Raw genomic sequence first — 18,282 nt, 5'->3', positions numbered from 1 at the left:
AAAGAAAAGATGGTATAATTCTCTCTCAGAGTTACAGTGATTGAATGACAGGAGTATAAATAAGCCACACAACAGCACACACATGTCCAGGTAGCTGTATTTGCCATCACAGCATTTTGTATGAATGTGGAATCATGAGAAAAATAATATCATCCATTTTCAATGTTACACCACACAGAATGATTATTTCACTTTCCTAATCTAGATTTGTGTAGGAGCTAATGTTTGTTTTGTTCAGAAGCTTGATAGATGATTTTGGATAGCAAAATTTTGAAAATTACAAAGAATAACATTTCTAAGAGATTAGAACAAGGGGTATGGATCTATGAAGAACTGACTGGACTCTAAAAAGAAGTCAAAGTAATTGACTTCTTATGAACATCGAGGGAAATATGTCAATGTCTGGTGATTTTAAAGGTGACCCACTTTACCAGAAACTTAAGGACAAGTGAAGAACACAGAATCAGGCAGCTGTGTGTGCAAATCTTGTTAACCTGTGTGTGTTTGTGAAATCGTCCTCTTGCAAATAATATCCAACCAATTCAATTCCCTTCCTCTTGCCAATTTTCAGGCAGCCCTTGTGACCACACCCGGACAGCTCTGGGTATGGCTTTGGAATTACTGCTGGAGTTGTGCATAAATTCACACTGACAAATGCCCATGGGGATCACCTGTAGCCCACAGAGCTGGGCAGATTTGCTGAAATCGTTATGTTCCTGTAAATTGTCACAGTGTAATTTCATGGATCTGGTTTTCATACGCCACAGCACTTTACAGTTGAGGTACTTTTCCAAGATAGAAATTGATTGCATAATTTAATAGTTTAGCTGGGAAAGAACCTGAAGAATGCCTGAGAGATTTAAATTAATACCTAAATCGTATCTGTGGGACTGCATCCTACACTTCACAATAGTGCATTGTTCAGCAAGAGCAGAATGGAGTTTTAGGCATGTATGCAGTCAAAACACTGAATCAAAACTTTTTGAACACACTTTCCTTAATCTTGTGTGCAACATCTGTAACAGTGATTATAGAAAATGCGAGATGTAAACTGATGCAAATTAATGATGCCATTTAAAATACTTCTAAAAAACAAAGACTGAAAGACCTTGTAGACCTTTCAGATTTGTGCAGAATAAAATAGCTTTGTGATACTATCATAATATGGCTACAAGATGAGCAGGAGTGTTCTTACATGAAATGAAATGATTACAAAAAGGGGAAAAATAGGAGTACGGAATTTCAGAGTCTTAATTTAATATTGCATAAAATACTTCCCTCAATCAGATGAATTCCAGGATTTCTCATTCTCTCTGTTGTGTTGCAGTATATCATGGTTTAGGAAATCTACCCTTAAAAGGGTACTGCAGAATTAATTTAAGCTACCCTTGTAGCATTTTGATATTTTAGTCTTAAATTAAGTGAAGTATTTGCCTTTTTTTGCACTTAGACACCATTTCCAAATTCATCTTTGGTGACTTTTTTTTTTGCTGGCCTTTCTCACCAAATTTCTTCTTTTTCCAGTTATCCTCAGCCAGGCTTCATGCAGGTCAAACTATTTATGTCAGTGCTGGGGGGCATCACAGAGGGATGAAAGCTTTAGGCTGTATCTGTTTTGGGGGTACTGTGCCACTACAGAAATATCAGAATACCCTCTGTGCAAGGCATTCCACTCTAAGTGTGGATACACCAACAGCTTCTGGAGCCAGTCAACCCAAAGTCTACTGGTGCTACAAACATCCTCAAGAAAAGTGTGATTTTCTCAGTGTGGATAATAGCATTTTCACAGAAACTTGCTTTTGTAGATCTCCATCTCGTTTCCTGTGAATTACTTAACTCCTACTGACATCTTGTTGGTAAAAATGAAGGTGGAGAAGTTTCCATCGCTCTCAAGCCAACAGTTTCAGTAATGGGAATGTACTGTAATATTAAAATGCTGTAATGGAGCTGGGAAACAGAATGCCTCTTTCAGAGCTCCCTTAGTTTGGAGGAATTTTATCCCATCCTCAACTGCAAGAGTGCGGCTGGAAATCACGATCTAGCCATAAATAATTCTATTATATTGCTTATTTGGTGGCATTTTCTTGGAAGGAGGTTGCTTCTTTTCCTTATACTAAAGCAGATTTGTTCTCTGGGGTTGAAGGAGGTCAAAAATCCTCCATGTGCTGAAGCTGTAAGGAAAGTCTGTAGGGAATTGAGTCAGCACCCAGCAGTTTGACTGCATTAACTCAAAGCTCTCACTAATTGCACAAAGTCAATATAAACACTCCCTGATTTCAGTGATGTTCCATATTCTCCGTGCCCTTCATAGGCTGAATTGCCACCAACTAGGACAGAAAATCTGACTTTAAGACCTTCATGATTAAACCTACTATCAGTGTAGCTGGCAGGTGACCTCAGGAGAAGTCAGTGGAAATTGTTGTGGATTTTTTCCCACAGCACATTTCACTGGTGCTTTAACCTGGTTTTAAATACAGTAACAGGTGCGTTTCCATCTCTTTCTCTGAAAGACTGTTTTGCAGCCCAGAATTCTGGAAGAGAAAAAAAAGATACTGTGTAAGTAGAACATAAAAAAGGGAAGTCCCAGCTTGGTTAGGGGGTTAGACATACGGGAGTTAAAATTTATAACAAAGCAAACAGAAGAAGCTCCTGGATTTTCTCCTCCATGTTGCACTGAGCTGTCTCCATGTTACTCCAGGCATGAGCAAGTCAGGAGCTGCATGGGATCCTTGGATGTGGGGAACAGTTGTAGCAGAGTGTTTAGGGATTTCAACAAACAGTATGTTTCAATTGTACATTCTATACTCTTAGAATTTTAAATTTTTGTTATTGTATATATTATCAAGTATCTTTTACATGATTCTGGGTTTTTTCCTTAATATGCCTGTAATATGGGGCAAAGCTGTCCACTGAAAGTTTATGGCTTTTTCTTCAAGTATGTCAGTTCCCTAATTTTAAAAAAATCGTTATATAAATGAGTGCAAGTGTAGCATTGGCACATTTCTTTTCTCTTCATGCAAGAATTGTATAATACAACAAAGAGTTCTTAGAATTTGTTGTTTTGAAGACTTGGCTCAGTGCTTGCATATGTGTATCTGAGCATTGTGAAACTGCACAAGTGACATCAGTGAATTGCTAAGTTAAAAAGGGCAACTCTTGCATTTTACATTGTTTTACAATGTCCATGCACAGACCAAATAGTTAAAAAAATAGTATTCTGATAACGTGAGTTATGAGCCAAGTAATAGAATATGCTCTTTCCATTCTGGCCAAAATGAAGGGAAATACCCAGGTAAGGTTTGCTGAAGTGGATGTGACATGTTTAAAATTACCCCTGAATTCTGGCATTTTCTTAAAGCAGGACAACTGTGCACAGTCCCTGTTTCCTCTTACTATTTAAAAGCACATTTTTTCAAAATGATTTACAAAAGAAATGAACAAGCAAATATAATCATTCATTCTCTTTTTGTTTGATCAGTGTTATGTTATCCTTTATTAACTCTAATTGTGATAGGTAATTCTTTGCACATGTTCATTCCTTGGTTACAGCAGAGTAAAAATAGCTGTATAACAAGGTTGAACCCGGCCAATACCAAATAGCCCTATAAATTTAAATTAGTGCAAACATGACTCACCTCTAGATGGTTGCATCTTTGCTGAGTCTGCAATGATCCAAGTAGATAATTCATGTCAACTGCTTTGCTTGGTTTTAGGAACCATGAAAATTAATGGTCCATATAATAAATACTGATCTCCAAGGGCAGTATGTCCTCTTCTGTTCCCTGTATTCTCACATATTCTCACACACATGTAACATGCCAGTCACACAAAAGGAAGATTTTGCAAAATCATCTTTTTCTCTATTTCTTTTTTAAGGCCACAGTACGGTGGGAAATTCTGCCAAGGCTCCAGTCGTGTTTATCAGCTTTGTAATAAGCAGCCGTGCCCAGCAGACAGCCTGGACTTCCGAGCCCAGCAGTGTGCAGAGTACAACAGCAAACCCTTCCGGGGCTGGTTCTACAAGTGGAAGCCCTACACCAAAGTGGAAGGTAAGTGTGGCCCTGCTCTGAGGGACAGGGGCAGGGAGCTCTGAGCGCCAATTCACCCGTGTGCTCTGGGCAAACATCACCCCATGTAAGCAAACACAGGCTCACTGGGTCTGTGTGAGATGTGTTTGCTTTCTAGCAGGGCTGGACTCAGCCTCCTGTGTGATCCTGCCTGTACAGACATGCAGGATTGATTTGGGTTGGGAATTCGAGTCCTTGTCCTTACCATGACTCCCTGGCTGTTGCCACCCCTCTCTCTCTCATTTTATATTCCATATTGCTTAGTCTGAAACCCAAGCAAAACAATTTCCATGGAATTTTCAGCATGGGAAATGTAAGCTTCCACAATAACACTACCAGAATCTTCCTTCCTTTGGAATGTTCTCAGATTTCAAAATGTAACAGTAAATCAACCTTTTGACTTTTCTGCTGGTATGGTCCCATGAGAAGTGGAAATGCAAACAATGTACTGGCATACATTTTTTAAAGTCATCATTTACTAAGAGATCTTTATCAAGTTCAGGTCTCAATGACTATTTCTGTTATTTTGAACAAGCAAGTTTATTTTTACTTAATGTGTCTTAATTTTGCAAATATTTTGAATCAGTATTCACTTCTATCAGATAAAACAAATATTTTCTCCAGTTTGAAAGCACTACTTGAATAAAAGTGTCTGGATTTTCTCACATTGTAACTGCTTTGTTTAGGACTTGTACAAATTTGCTTCTGATGATAATAAGTGTATTATTAAATATATTTATATATATACACACATACATATAACTTTCATTTGTAGCCTGATTATATTTTCTTCAAAAGTTTTTGTGGACATTTATAAATGTCCCAACAGGCCAGTGTGAACAGAGGAAAGAACTGATATGGTTTCACAGCATGTAACAGTGGATGTTGTAAAATGGGATGAAAAATGCATCTTGTTTCATAGAAATTAAGGTAGCCTAGTTTGGTTTTAAAGGGAGAGGCTGTGTTTAGTAAAAAAAGTTTAAAATTAGGGACAAGGGGCATAATTTTCAAAAGCAAGACGTCTCCAAGTGTCTCTGAAGTTGGAAATGCCCGTCCTTCCTGTCAGCTGCTTTGTAAAAGCTCCCCCAAGATCTACATTTATAGTCCTGAAAACATGATCTGGTTTTCAAAATTGCTACAGATGCTTTGCCTCTGTGGAAAAGACTACTGGAAATCCAGCTGCTGATTTAAAAATAAAAGGATCCTGTTTTGAATCCAATTTCATGTTCTTAAAAACTGTTTTATTTGTTGCACCTAAATTTGTATTAAAAGTGTGCATTTCAGCAATTGTGCTAATATTTACAATTTCATGACTGGTTTTGTCAATGCAGAATTAATCAGCTCTTTATAAGCATAACACACCACCCTTGTTTAAGGAGAAATTTGACAATGGATGGGATTTGTTGGAGGAAAAATTCTTTTGTTAGGGGAAAGTCTAGCTGCAGTTCTAACTTTCAGCTGAACTGATCATTTGTGCCATGTTATCCCTTTCCCAAATTTTAAATAAACTTCAAATAGAATTATTGCAGTGTCCCATTTCTCTTAATAAAAATGAAATTCGAGCCTGTGAAGCAGTGGAACTGAAAGCAGGGTGCAGCAGCAGAGCTAAGGCAATGCACATGCTTTTACACTGGGTTTGAATTCTTAATTCTTTGTGTGGACAAGCCAACCCACACGTGCTTTTTAAAAAGCATGATATAAACTCCTCTATTTAGCTATATTTCTATTTAGCTACATTCTGGTGTCCTACGTTGTCACCATGCACAATTCATCCTTGCAGCTTATCCTCTAGAATGCAGGAGGAAACAACAGCCAAGATGCTTTTTATCTCTTTAACACTGTCATGCAGGTCTGCTAATGCTTCCTTGTCCTTTGTTTGTTTGTTTGTTTGTTTGTTTTTTTCCCCAGAGGAAGACAGATGTAAATTGTACTGCACAGCTGAAGACTTTGACTTTTTCTTTGCAATGTCCAGCAAAGTGAAGGATGGAACTCTGTGTTCTCCAAATAATTATGATATTTGTATTGATGGAATATGTGAAGTAAGATAAAATTAAGTTTCTTACAATCCTAATGTCTATCTTTTTTTTATAAGTGGGCAATTGACTCCTTTAGGGGAAATGCAGCTGTTTCTTTATATTCCCTTTTGTCTGAGTCCTTCACTTGTGCCTTTTGGTTGCAGCAAGTAGGGTGTGATCATGGACTTGGTTCCAAAGCTGTGTTGGATGCTTGTGGAGTTTGTAAAGGAGATAATTCAACGTGCAAGTTCTTTAAAGGCCAATACTTGATCCAGCACAAAGCTAATGGTAAGGAAAACTGTTCCTCATGATCATGAACTCACTGCTCTGCTGTGTCCCCATGTAATATATATGACTCCTTGCTCATTCAGGCAGTGGCTGAGGGACCAGATGTGAGCTGAAAATCACAGGGAGAGTGAGAGGAGAGTTCACGTTTCTCCTGTTTCTTGGTAACAAGAAATCTGTGAGCATAAGTCTTGGTCAGTTAAACAATCCTCTTGTTTCTTAAGCCACATTTTCCCTTTACATGTGAATTTCCTCTTAAAAGAGATCTTAGGATTCAGGCAAGTGAAAAAATTGTTTTCAGCAGCTTTGACTGGGATGGGACTGTAGAACATATAAAAAGCAATACACAGCATAATGCCAAACATGACAGTATTTCCATGTCCATTTTCAAATTAAGTTGTCTGGAAGCTGTCCAGCTGTTTCAGTGGAGGATCCAGGCACTGGGAGGTGGACTTTTCCTTAGTGGACTGTCACAGGCTTCTTGGGAAATAATCTCCCTGTGCTGCACTTTCTCAAGCATAAAATGTAGATAAGATTTCTGTACCCACAGGGATATTTTGAGGATCTGTTTGCTGTTGATCACAAGACATGTCCTTATTGCAGTAATATGGACCAGGAAATTGTCCAGGATATAGTAATACAGCCCTGGCTGGCAGCAGGGAGGTCCTCTGGTATCCAGGGCTTTGTGGAGACTGCATCCCAGTGCATCTCCTCTCAAAGCCCTTGTGGCTGGCAGGAGTACCTTCCAACTACTGTAGGAAACTACAGGGAAAACTACAGTGGAGCCACCACTAGTGTGTTCTGCATTTTTCTAAGGTGAACTTGCTTTTTCTTGCCTTGAATCCCAGGGAAAAATTTCAGGAATTGAAATACCTCAGAGTTACTCTGATTACATGGGTGGGGGGGTTAAAATCAGAACTGGTTTTTCCTGGTGACAATGGAGTCACTTGGTGGGTTAGAACAGCTGTGTATCTTTTGAACTGTGATAATTTCAGACTGGCTCAGAAAGATGAGCCAGCTCTGTGTGTGTGACAGCTGCCGGCACGTTGCTCCCTTCTCTCCTCACAGACTACTACGCGGTGGTGACGGTGCCGGCCGGCGCCCGCAGCATCCAGCTCCAGGAGATGCACGTCTCCTCCAGCTACCTGGCCGTGCGCAGCCTGGCCAACAAGTACTACCTGACAGGAGACTGGACAATCGACTGGCCAGGGAAGTTCCCTTTTGCCGGGACAGTTTTTGATTATCAACGCTCCTTTAACCATCCCGAGAGTCTCTATGCGGCAGGACCCACTAATGAGACTCTGGTCTTTGAAGTAAGCCTGGCTTCTGATTGTTCTTGCCCTGATGTCCATTACAGAATTGCTAATGACAGCGTCAGCTCTGCACTGGGGCTCTCAGCAAGATGGAAGAATAGTGTTGAGTCATGCTAGCATTCAGACTCGATTGTGTGGTCATGCTGGATTGAAAGGCCTTTCACTGCTTTATTGAGGTCTGAAGTTTAGAAAACTGTCACAAATTCAGTGGAAAGGAAGGTGCATAAAACACACCCTGTAGCATCATTTCTCAGTTGCTGCACAGTGGTGATGGAGACTATAAATGGCTCCCATACATGGCATGCAATAAAATCCAATAATGTAAAAAATTAAACATACCATTGTGTCAGTGCTCAATGGGTACATGTTCAAATAGTGCTTCTGAAACTGCAGGTGAGTGGAGCCATTTTCACATCCAGCTTGGAATGCAGTCAAAATACCACACACAGGATCCTGTAGAATGAATTTCTGTTGGTTCAGTTGTTATCTTATACATGTTTACCTCACAATCAAATTAGTGTCACCTACTTTGTGTGCCAGATGTCCTGTGTAGAAGCTATTGTTAGCAGAAAGGAAACTTTGTACTTACATGGTTAGTTCCATTTTTACAATTTTGAAATTGTCCTCTGCTACTGCTATTCTAAGAAATTCTCCTTCTGCATTAGGTTGCTTAGCTAGATTTTCTTTTAAAATGCATCAGAACATCTGAGGGACCATTTCTGGCTGAATGATCGAGGTCTTTGCTTCCCGTTAGCTCCATTAGTTTGCCATTGTTAGCTCTAGCAGGTCTTTGGCTTTGTAACTCAGCTGTTAAGTCTGTTTTGATGAATCCTTACTTCCTTGTGAGAAGGAAGGATCCCTCCCCAGCAGGGATTCAGTTCCTTCCCACGCCTTCCAGCAGTACTCTTGAACATGTAGTGCCCCTTGGGAGTATGGCAGCGAGGGCTGTGCCTGCCCCCTGTCCGAGGCAGCATCCTGCTGTCCTTCCCCCCCATCCCGCATCCCTGTCTCTGGAATCTGCTCCCTTGCCCAGCTTGGTCCTGTGAAGCCAAGAGCAAGCACAGACTGGGACATGAAGTATGTTCTTCAAGGCTTATTTAAGCTTTCACGAGTATGCAGTGAAGTGTTTATTTGGAATACTGAAGAGCTCTGCTGCTCTTCCTGCTGGCTGAGTAATGGACTGAAACGTGTCCTTAAGAACCACTGAAGGCCCTGGACCATGGACACGTTAAAGCTCTTTAGGGTGAGCACAAGTTTTAGAACAGGCAGTTTGACACAGGCTAAGGGGGGCTTGTCTTTCCACAAACTGCCATCACAGTTCACAAAGCCTTTTGCAACATCTTTCTCCATTGAAGAATTTTCATTTTGGGTATGTGTGTTAATAGGGATCTTTAGTCCAAAGATCAGTTGAGTCCACAAGCTACAAACATGCTCCCCTGTCTGCAAATCATCTGCCTTACACCAAAACAACCACACTTACTATGAAATGTTAAGCTGAACTCCCAGGAATCTTGTTTGTCATAACCCAAAGTAGATTTGAGCTGTATTATTATCATAGAGCTGAAGTATGAATTATAAATCTCCTGCAGGAAGACTTGGCTGCATATTGTGCACATACTTTGCAGAATAAAGATTAAAGAAAAAAAATTAATGCCAAATACCACTTCTATTTTCATGCTTTCAAATTATGCTAAACATTTTTATTAATATATAACATTTAACTGGAGGCTGTCGCTCCTTTCAGAGCTTATCTAAGCTTCCCTTGTATTTTTATTGAAATACCTACACCATTGGCATTGGTAGCTGGGGATTCCAATGACTGAAAATGTCATGTATGGCCCAATTACACGTGTCTATGAACTGGATTTAAGATTTTTTCCCTTTTAATAATTTAGCAACATTCAACAAGCTGAATTATGAAAAAAAAAAAAAAAAAAAAAGCAGAATTTTCTGTTCAGAGATCTGCAATATTTATAACTTACCACTAACTCTAAGAAGCAAAAATGCCAATGAAAACTGAAGAAGTATGTTTTGAGAGAACACGCATATTGCTGAATGTCTGCTCTCAGCCAGTGAAACAAATCCTACTTCAGCTCTGAATACCAGAAACTGATAGGAGGCTGAAAAAAAGGAGTGTTGAAGCATACTGCAGTGTAGCTTTGTTTTCATTTTTATCTCACCTATATTTTTCAAAGAAGCACACAAAAATGTCCTGCTGCAATTTTTTTATTCAACTAAGTTAGTTTTATATAAGATAAGGTTTTCCAGAGTTTGGACCTCTACTTCTTCCTGTAATTTTCAGATTTCTTTTTCATTTTTTAAATAAGCCTGTATACAAAAGATATTTACTGTTTCTTTTCTAGGTTAGGTTTGTTGTTTTTCTTCCAGAATAATTCAGTGTGAGCCCTTGTAAAATGGTGCACTGCAGGTATGGAGGACTTGGATAAATTGTATGTATAATACAGAAGCTTTTATTATTCATGTGGGCAGAAAATAGAAGGTTTTGCAGCTGTATTTATTACCTATGACTGAAAGCCAGATTAACACAGCTTGTGCCCATTTCAATCTGTAGTTACAATTTTGATAGACATTTGTGTGGTGACTGAAATGGTCCAGGTTTGTGCCTTTGTTTCTGCATGCAAAGCAGGCTGCAGGTATCCATGAAGCTCAGGTTGTGCACGTCCTCTGAGCAACATTCCCAGGAGAGGATGGGACCAGACAGGTCTGGCAAGTCTGTGCTCAAGGCAATCACTTCCTTTGAAATGCAGTCATCCTCCGAAATACTTTCTTGAAAGAGACGTCTGAAGCATGTATTGAGAGGGAAGGAGCAGATGCAAATAATAATAAAAAAATCTTTAAATTTCCCATTGTCTTGCACACAAGTTCAGCCTTGCAGTTCTCTGAGATGTGCTTTATTTATATTTTATTGTACAGTTTGTTCCTGTACATGCATCTGTTCCTGAAATGCATCTGCTTTTCTGTCAGGCTTTTCAATAGTTCAGCTGAGCACATATATTTAATCAGACATTGCAGACCTCAACACTATTCAAAAATGGATAAGAGACCAGAAAAAGGCAGAAAGTGCTTTTCTTATTTGCTGTAGAATGTCACCAAACCCTCCCCTCCATATCTATACATATATATTATATATATGTAATTATGGGAATGAATCTTACTAAAAAAGACAAAGAGTAGTGAATCTGTAATTTAACTGGGTTGTGGGAGAAAAAGTACAAACTGTGGTGGCCAGATATTTTCTGAAGAAGAGAACATTTTGAGATGAATGTGGAATTAATATGTGTGACTAGTATTTCCTGAGCACAACTGCTGGAAGGGTGAATGCATGATGAGGTTTTAGGATTCATCAGCATCCCTTCTGGATTGCTCAGGAATTGATTTCACAGATAGAGGGAAGGGAAAACCCAGTAAACTGGTGTCCTTCAGAATTTGTGTATCAGTGTCCTTCTGAAGTTAACATGACTGATATTTTGGTGATTATGGGTTTTCAAAAACCAGTAAAAGCTGAAATGAAAAATATTCGTAGATTCAGACAACAGTTGCTGTAATGGCCCCATTCAGATTTCATGAAATAATGGTCAGTGGTCAGAGGGGTAGAAATATTATAGCTAGATGCTAATCTAGGATGAGAAATTGATACCAGGTTTTTAAAATATAGTTTATGTAGCATGTCTGTCTCAAATAGAAACATGCTGGATTTTTAAAAATGTAGCTGAATACCTTCAGCTCATTTATCTGTTATTTGGACATAGGAAAGCCAAGGTAATTTCTTCCAGTTTAAAGATCTTGTCAGTGTTTTTCTGTTAACTGAAAGATATTTAACTTGAGGGAAACAGTCAGTGTATTTATCATTAATTGTCTAGCTTTGCTAACAAGAACTGCCAGTGGGCACTGCCAGCTGCTCCAAAGGATTTTGGAGAAGGAGAACCCTCACAGGACTCGGTCACATGTGAGGCTCACTGGGGACACCCATTTGGTGAAATATTTAGTCATGCTCCACGACACACAAATGCTGGGGAAGATTCTGAAAGGGCACAAGAAACAAAATTTTATGTGGGCATGAAAAAGGCTGCATGGCCAGGGATTGATGAACAAAATTGAAAACATGAGAGTTTTGTAATTTTGCATTCCGTTCTATCAATAAGCAGATGAAGGAAGAATTGACCGATTTAAGAAGTCAAATACAACTTGAGAAAGCAAAGTTTTCCAGGATGAGACAGGATCAGTATCCTCACTGAAGTTTACCTCAAACTTGGTGAAACATTAAATCAAGAAATTGAGAAGTCTTTGTGAAATAAAGAGAGTTTATTTTAACATCAATAAGTAACAGATGGAAAGGATGCTTTGTAAAGAGGCAGACATCCACAGGAAGAGAAGGTGAATGGAGCTTCAAGGCAGGAATATGTCTAATTAAATCCAGTAAATCACTTCCTCTTTATCAATAGGGGAGAACAGGAGAAGGGAGGCCAGGTGGAATGGCTTTTCTGATGATGTAGCTGCCACTGGGAGAAAGCCAAGTTGCAGTTATAAAGGATTACATTTATTATTAGCTACTAGATGATAAATTTGTACTGATTTCCCCTGAAGAGAAAGTAGGCTAAAGAGACCTAAGATGTACTTATAAGATACAGATGTTGACTCATTACAATGGATAAAAGGGTTCTCCTGTAGTGAGGAGAGATTTGCTGGACAGCATCCCTGAAGGTTGTACATTTAGCATGTGAACAGTGAAAAAACGGAGCACAGTAACAATGGAAGATAAATTTGAAACAGCTGAAGTAGAAATGAGATCATATAGGACCCTTTCAAGGATACTTCTTTTTTTTTTTTTTTCTTCCTTTTTAATGACCTTAGTGGACTTTCTTGAAAAACAGTAGTTTGTCATAAGCTTTTAGTTAGGATTGTGTTTAAAGTTACTTTAGAAGTATTGAAGAGATAAAACGCCTTTTGTTTTAAGGTTTGGCTTAAGTACCCAGTGGGTAATTCTTCCTTTACTGATTTCCAAACAGGTGTTCTCCCACTTTCCTTTGAAGCCCTGGTGCTGCCACTGTCAAGGATCCCATCCAGTAACTGCCCAGTTTTAAAACTTGTTTTAAACACTTTTCCACCAGAACCATATGCTGCATGCTTAGATTTACCAGAATAAATTCACAGAAGTCAATGGAATTAACCTTGATTGAACAGAGAAATCAGAATGTGGCTTAGGATGCTGGATATTACAACATTAATTAAACAGCACGTGGATCCCCAGTGGATGAGAGCTGCAGGTCCCAAGCAGAGCACAGCCAGGCACTTGCCTTCACACAGACTTCTCTGTCTGCCCTCTCTGCAGATTGTTACATCCCCCTAAAGAAATTATCCAAGACTTCCAAAGCATGGGAATGACCCAGGAAATGTAGATGATGTTTGCAATGTAGATGCAGCTTGAGGATGCAGATCAAAGGCACTGTGGATGTTGGGATGTGGATGCAGGGATTCAGAGATTGGGCTCACACCCATTTTGTAAATGAGGCACATGCAGAATGTGTGCAGATGAAAATAATCCTTTACCTGGCTTTTTTCCTCTATGCTCAACTTCACTCTGTAAGTGATTTGTAAATGTCTATTAGTCCTCCACAGAGCTAATGAATCTTTTTTTCAGCTTGCTACAAGCCAGGCATTAGTATTCTTTCCTATATATTGGATAAAACATTGTGGAAGAAATAGGAATTTAGCTGGTATAAATTAATCTTTTAATTCGGTGTGCTGCAAGTAATTTCACATACACATCTTACAGTAAAAAAATACTGAAAACCACTGAGTCAATCATAACAAAGCAATGTTAGTAGACTCTTTAAAAATTTGACCTGCAAAATAGAGTATTATATTGGAAACTTTAGATGGCCATTTGAAAAAAAAAAAATCAATCTCAAACAAAGGAGCAGATGCACAGCTAGTTTAGGGAATTTATTGGTTTAGCTTTCACATCAAAATTAGCAGCAAAAGGAAAAGGTTCTTTACTCCGGAGAGTTCAATCTATCCATTGTTTTTACATTTTGTGCCCTAAGCTAAAGCCACAGTTCTTTTTCTTCGGAATAGATCCAGCAGATTCCAGCCGTAGAGCCTGTGGTTTTCAAACTCAAGAAGCTGTAAATTTTATAACTCTGCGCCCTGCGGTCAGAGCTGCTGAGTGTTGTGTCTGAAGTCAGGTGGTTGGTGTGTTAAAGGTAGACATTAAACAGTTCTGTTGAGGAACTGGAAATGTTTAAGGAGGTTGTTTGCCAGCTGTAAATTTGGGAGCAAATGCCAGTTGGCTGAAAAGATGCTGGAATGCGTCCAGTTAAGTAGACTAGCACTGGAGGTCTTTCCAAATTTGTAGGTCTGATAACTTGGCTGAATATGCAGACTTCAGTTATTGGGTTGTTAAGAAAGGGCTTCATAATGAATGTTTGAAAATACGATAGAAAACTTTTTATATGCTCATTACTTTGGCAAAATTGCAACTTTGCAATAGTATTGCATTCCTGATGAAAATTCGGTCGAATATTATCCATCGCGTACTATTTTTCAGCTGAGTGCCAGGGACTTCAAAGCATATGGTTTTGTGCCCTGCAATATTTTTGTCTCCAATACTATTCCATAATTGGATTTTGCCCTTTTTCTACATAGCTGGGATGATGCAGGAGGAGAGACACCTGACTGTGATGCAGCTCCTACTTGGTAAACATTCACTCTCGTAGCCTACTGGGTGGGAAGGGGCTCTGGCTTTGGCTGCTGGCCAGGAAGTGAGAGGAAGTTCCCTTCTCCTGCCTGTTAAAATTGTGGCTACTTCCCAATGTGCAAGGAGGGGGTGTAGCCCAAGGTCTTAAAATGTGTATGGCCCAGCTTGCCTGGTGTGCAGGATTTACCCCCCCAAGCACTCACCCAGCTGCGAGCTCCTTGCACCATTGCGTGGTTGTTCTCTGAAGGGATGGATTCTCATGGGTCTTGTTCTGACTCGTCCCAGATCATTCCCTTCGCTCTGCTGAAGCACCAGGAGAATATTGCTCTAACAGGAGTAAAACTGCCACTCTTACCTTCTCATCCTCCCCCTTTCCTGTTCAGAACTCCGTGTTCAGAATGCATTCCATCTGTTCCTTGCCTCCACTGTCACAAAGAGCACTTTCAGAAGACATATGTTCAGTCTAATACTTCAAGATATTTTTATTAGAAAAGTTTTAAACTTTGCTGGTTTTTGGCCACTGGCACAGCACAGTTTTATGACAGTTGTCAGAATCAAGTGAGATGAGGACTAACCCTTACACGAGGTTTTGTGGTGTGGACAAAACCTCCTCCTCCTTTGACACAACTTATTAAAAGGCCAGACAGAATTTCAACCTCTGCACTTGAAGGAACACAGAGCACCTACTGAAATGGGAGAAAGTGTTTTCTGGCTGCCTAAGATGCTGAGATCTGTGCTAGTACGTTAGACTTGTAGGATGAGTAAAAGTAAATTACAACATTTTGAGCTCTGGTGTATAAGAAGAACCAGGGAAGGCATTGTTTTAAGTGGAGAATAGTATTCCAGGGCTCAGTTCTTAACTACAGTTAACACACTGCATTTTTTTCTGAAGTGCATTTTCTGAAGCTTTAAACTTCAGATATTTGTCTCAATTTGTCCTTCAGAGAAGAACAGTAGAGTGAACATGTTATTGCAGCCTGTGTTATCTGGAAACTCTAATGCCAATGGACGTGGAGTTCAATATTCTAACTCAAGAACAGCTGTTTTAGCAGTTGGACTTTTTGCTATCAGCAGTCTGATAGATTTGTAAAAATAAAAATTTTTATGTTTTCCTTCATCTGAAGGGGCTGTTAAACCTTATCACATTTACATCAGATAATGATGAATAACTAAGGGAAAAAGAAAAGTCCTGAAAAAAAGTTACACTGGGAATGGTTTGGATAAAGTATAGCAAACAGGGCACAGAAGCACACACTGGGGCAGGAGCCTAAGGTGAAATACAGAAGCTTTGTGAGATGCTCATGAGTGAGCCCCGTGCACTGGGGGCTCTCAACACTGTGGAGGTTTCCTGGGAGGCCAGTAAGGGATCCAGAGATCTGGGGTGCATCTGTGCAAGGCAGAGAGGAGTTGCACAGCAGTCTCAACTCTCATGTTTCCTAATTTCAGAGTATTCCATACTAATCCTGATCCTGTGCAATAGCTGTGATCTATTTCTACCAAGAAATTTCAGTCAAAATAGTCAGTAATCACTCTGAGAGCTATTTCTTCCACAACCTCACAGGTAGTCTAAGGTGCTCATGAATTTAGCTTGGATGGCTGAAAAAATTTACATTAAATACTTAATTTACTTGTGTTTGAAGGAGTTTCTAATCTGAACCCTCCCAGGAGAAGGCACATACTCTACAATTCATTTGGAAGTATTTGCCTTTGGCAGCTGTAATTGCTGTATTGTTAGTTTGGATCATTATTGAGGTTCCCTGACTGAAATAAAATCTTTGGCTACTAAGAATGGAAACTGTAGCATCCGTTTTTCTTTCTTCTAGAAAAGTAAACACTCTGCAGTCCAGATCCTTCATGTGTTCAACATTATTGAGCTGCAGGTCATGTAAATTTGGTCTGAATTTTCACTGTCATGGGCAATTTCTGTTTTCCAATAGGTACATTTTCAGAATACCTTAAAACCCTTGGCTGCATTTCAAATGTTATTATGTTCCTTGGTCTTAAACAACATTAATGTGAGTTTGTTGCTCTTTTATGAAACCAGTCTATACAGAGATCAGTTCTACTTGTATGGATTGCTTAAGTGTTCAGGTCAGACATTGTGTAAGCTTAACTGATAAGTTATTAATATTTTGAATGGCAATCATTAGCATAGATTTGAATTGTACTTGAAATGCTAATGCTTATCAAAAGCTTATTTAGGACTGCACCTGTTCTTTATATTACTATGACAAGATCCATATTGGTGGAGTTAAAACTTATTAGAGCTCTGTAACTGTAAACTCCTGCACTGTTTCTGTTAAGTGTGGATGTAAATGCACTTTGCTGCCAAAAGTTTCTAAAATGAATGTTAAGTAGAAATTTCTCCCCAAATTTAGGTATGTGTCAGATGTTCATGCTTCTTGCAGTGATTATAATTCAGTCTTGAAATGAATACAGTGAATGAAAACTGCAATATAAATTCACCACTAAAATAGTGCACCCTTGAGAGCTGGGCTCCCTGAGTTAAATGAAAAAGATTGGTGTTATGGTCAGCAATCACACTTTCTATAAATTTTCTAACACATTATGCTGAAATGGTGAATAAAAGGTTTTTCCAATCCTTTTTTCCTCTGTAGACACCCAAGGGCAGGTTCTCTCCTGCACTGAAGCTTTATCAGCTTCAATCACCATGAGAAAAATTCCAGCTGAGGGTCTTACAAACAAAATTTATCACCAGTCCACATAGAAAAGAGTTTTTACAAAAAAGAAACTCGTGTTTTATACCTGCAGCCTCAAGAACTGAGGAAGCCATCTCCAGGCCCGCAGCTGTGCTGCTGCTTTGTTAAAGCTTCTGCCAGGAGAGCATTTGAGTCCTGCTTGGTGGGCAAAGGCTTCCTCCTTGCTAGAAGGATCAGCCTGGACTTTGCTTGCTGAAGAGAGGAAATGTCTCCCATCCCCACATCCCAAATCCATGCCCTGCAGTGCCCCAGGCAGTGTCCAGCCCCTGCCAGTGGGCTCCCAGTGGCTGCCCGGACCCGCTGGGTCAGGGCCCGTGCAGGAGGCTCTGTGGGTGATGTTCCACCTCTGCTGAAGGCAGTGCTGCTTCACTGCCTCGGTCAGATGCCCCTGATTTTCAGGAGGGGACTCTGTGTTTCTGCACCCCTCTGTTGCAGGCCCTGCAGCTGTTGGTCCAGGCAATGCTTTGCTGTTTAGCAATTGCTTTGATGGTTTTTCCTTTGGGTCTCCTGAAAATCCTCTCGCAAGCAGGCTGTGTGTACATGTATTTCGTGTGTATCTTGTTTAGTTCATCTTCCTTCAGACTGACAGAATCCTTTTTTTTACCTCTCCCTCCCCCCCCCTTTTTTTTTTTAAACAAACCCCAAATATCCTTCTACAGATCCTGTTACAAGGCAAAAATCCTGGGATTGCTTGGGAATATACATTTGCCAAAACCAGCATTGAAGACAAGACATCTGCCAGAAAACACAGCTACTCGTGGGTGACAGTGCAGTCTGAGTGCTCAGCAACCTGTGGTGGTGGTAGGTAACTTTCCCATTGCCAAGCATCTTCCTTTTCATTTTTTTTTTTAAAGTATCTCAAATCTTTTCAACTGCCTTTAATTCTGCAAACATGTATTGATATGTACAGGGGGTTACACTGAACACCTGGTCCTTATTTTTTTTTTATCTGATAACTTAGAACCCAGAGGAAATAATTTTGTGTTGCCTTTATAGTCAAAAATATTCGTGCCAGCAAGTCAGTCTTTTTTGTTTAGGTCAGCCCATATGCATATGATATCTTCCTGTTGAAGTAATGTGGAAATTAATTATATACTTTGATGCCGTAATTTGGGAATGTAGAAAGGTACCAAATAATTAGGAAAATTTATCCTATCTGTAGAG

The 18,282-nt window shown here is 39.6% G+C and overlaps 1 protein-coding gene across 2 annotated transcripts in view; it reads left to right on the top strand.

Annotated features, from left to right (window-relative positions):
- ADAMTS18 (ADAM metallopeptidase with thrombospondin type 1 motif 18) overlaps nt 1–18,282 on the top strand; it is a gene marked incomplete at both ends in the record, with an annotated part of 75,059 nt that overhangs the window by 42,910 nt on the left and 13,867 nt on the right. For both annotated transcript variants that reach the window (XM_082290317.1, XM_082290316.1), the window contains 5 exons: nt 3,877–4,049; nt 5,976–6,106; nt 6,247–6,370; nt 7,436–7,680; nt 17,778–17,919. In XM_082290317.1, coding sequence (XP_082146443.1) covers nt 3,877–4,049; nt 5,976–6,106; nt 6,247–6,370; nt 7,436–7,680; nt 17,778–17,919 — 815 coding nt within the window. The remainder of the gene's footprint in view (nt 1–3,876; nt 4,050–5,975; nt 6,107–6,246; nt 6,371–7,435; nt 7,681–17,777; nt 17,920–18,282) is intronic.

This window comes from Coloeus monedula, assembly GCF_965178545.1.
Source record: "Coloeus monedula genome assembly, chromosome: 13".
Taxonomy (NCBI): domain Eukaryota; kingdom Metazoa; phylum Chordata; class Aves; order Passeriformes; family Corvidae; genus Coloeus; species Coloeus monedula.
Note: the sequence above shows the minus strand (reverse complement) of the source record. Positions and strands in the feature narration are given on the sequence as shown.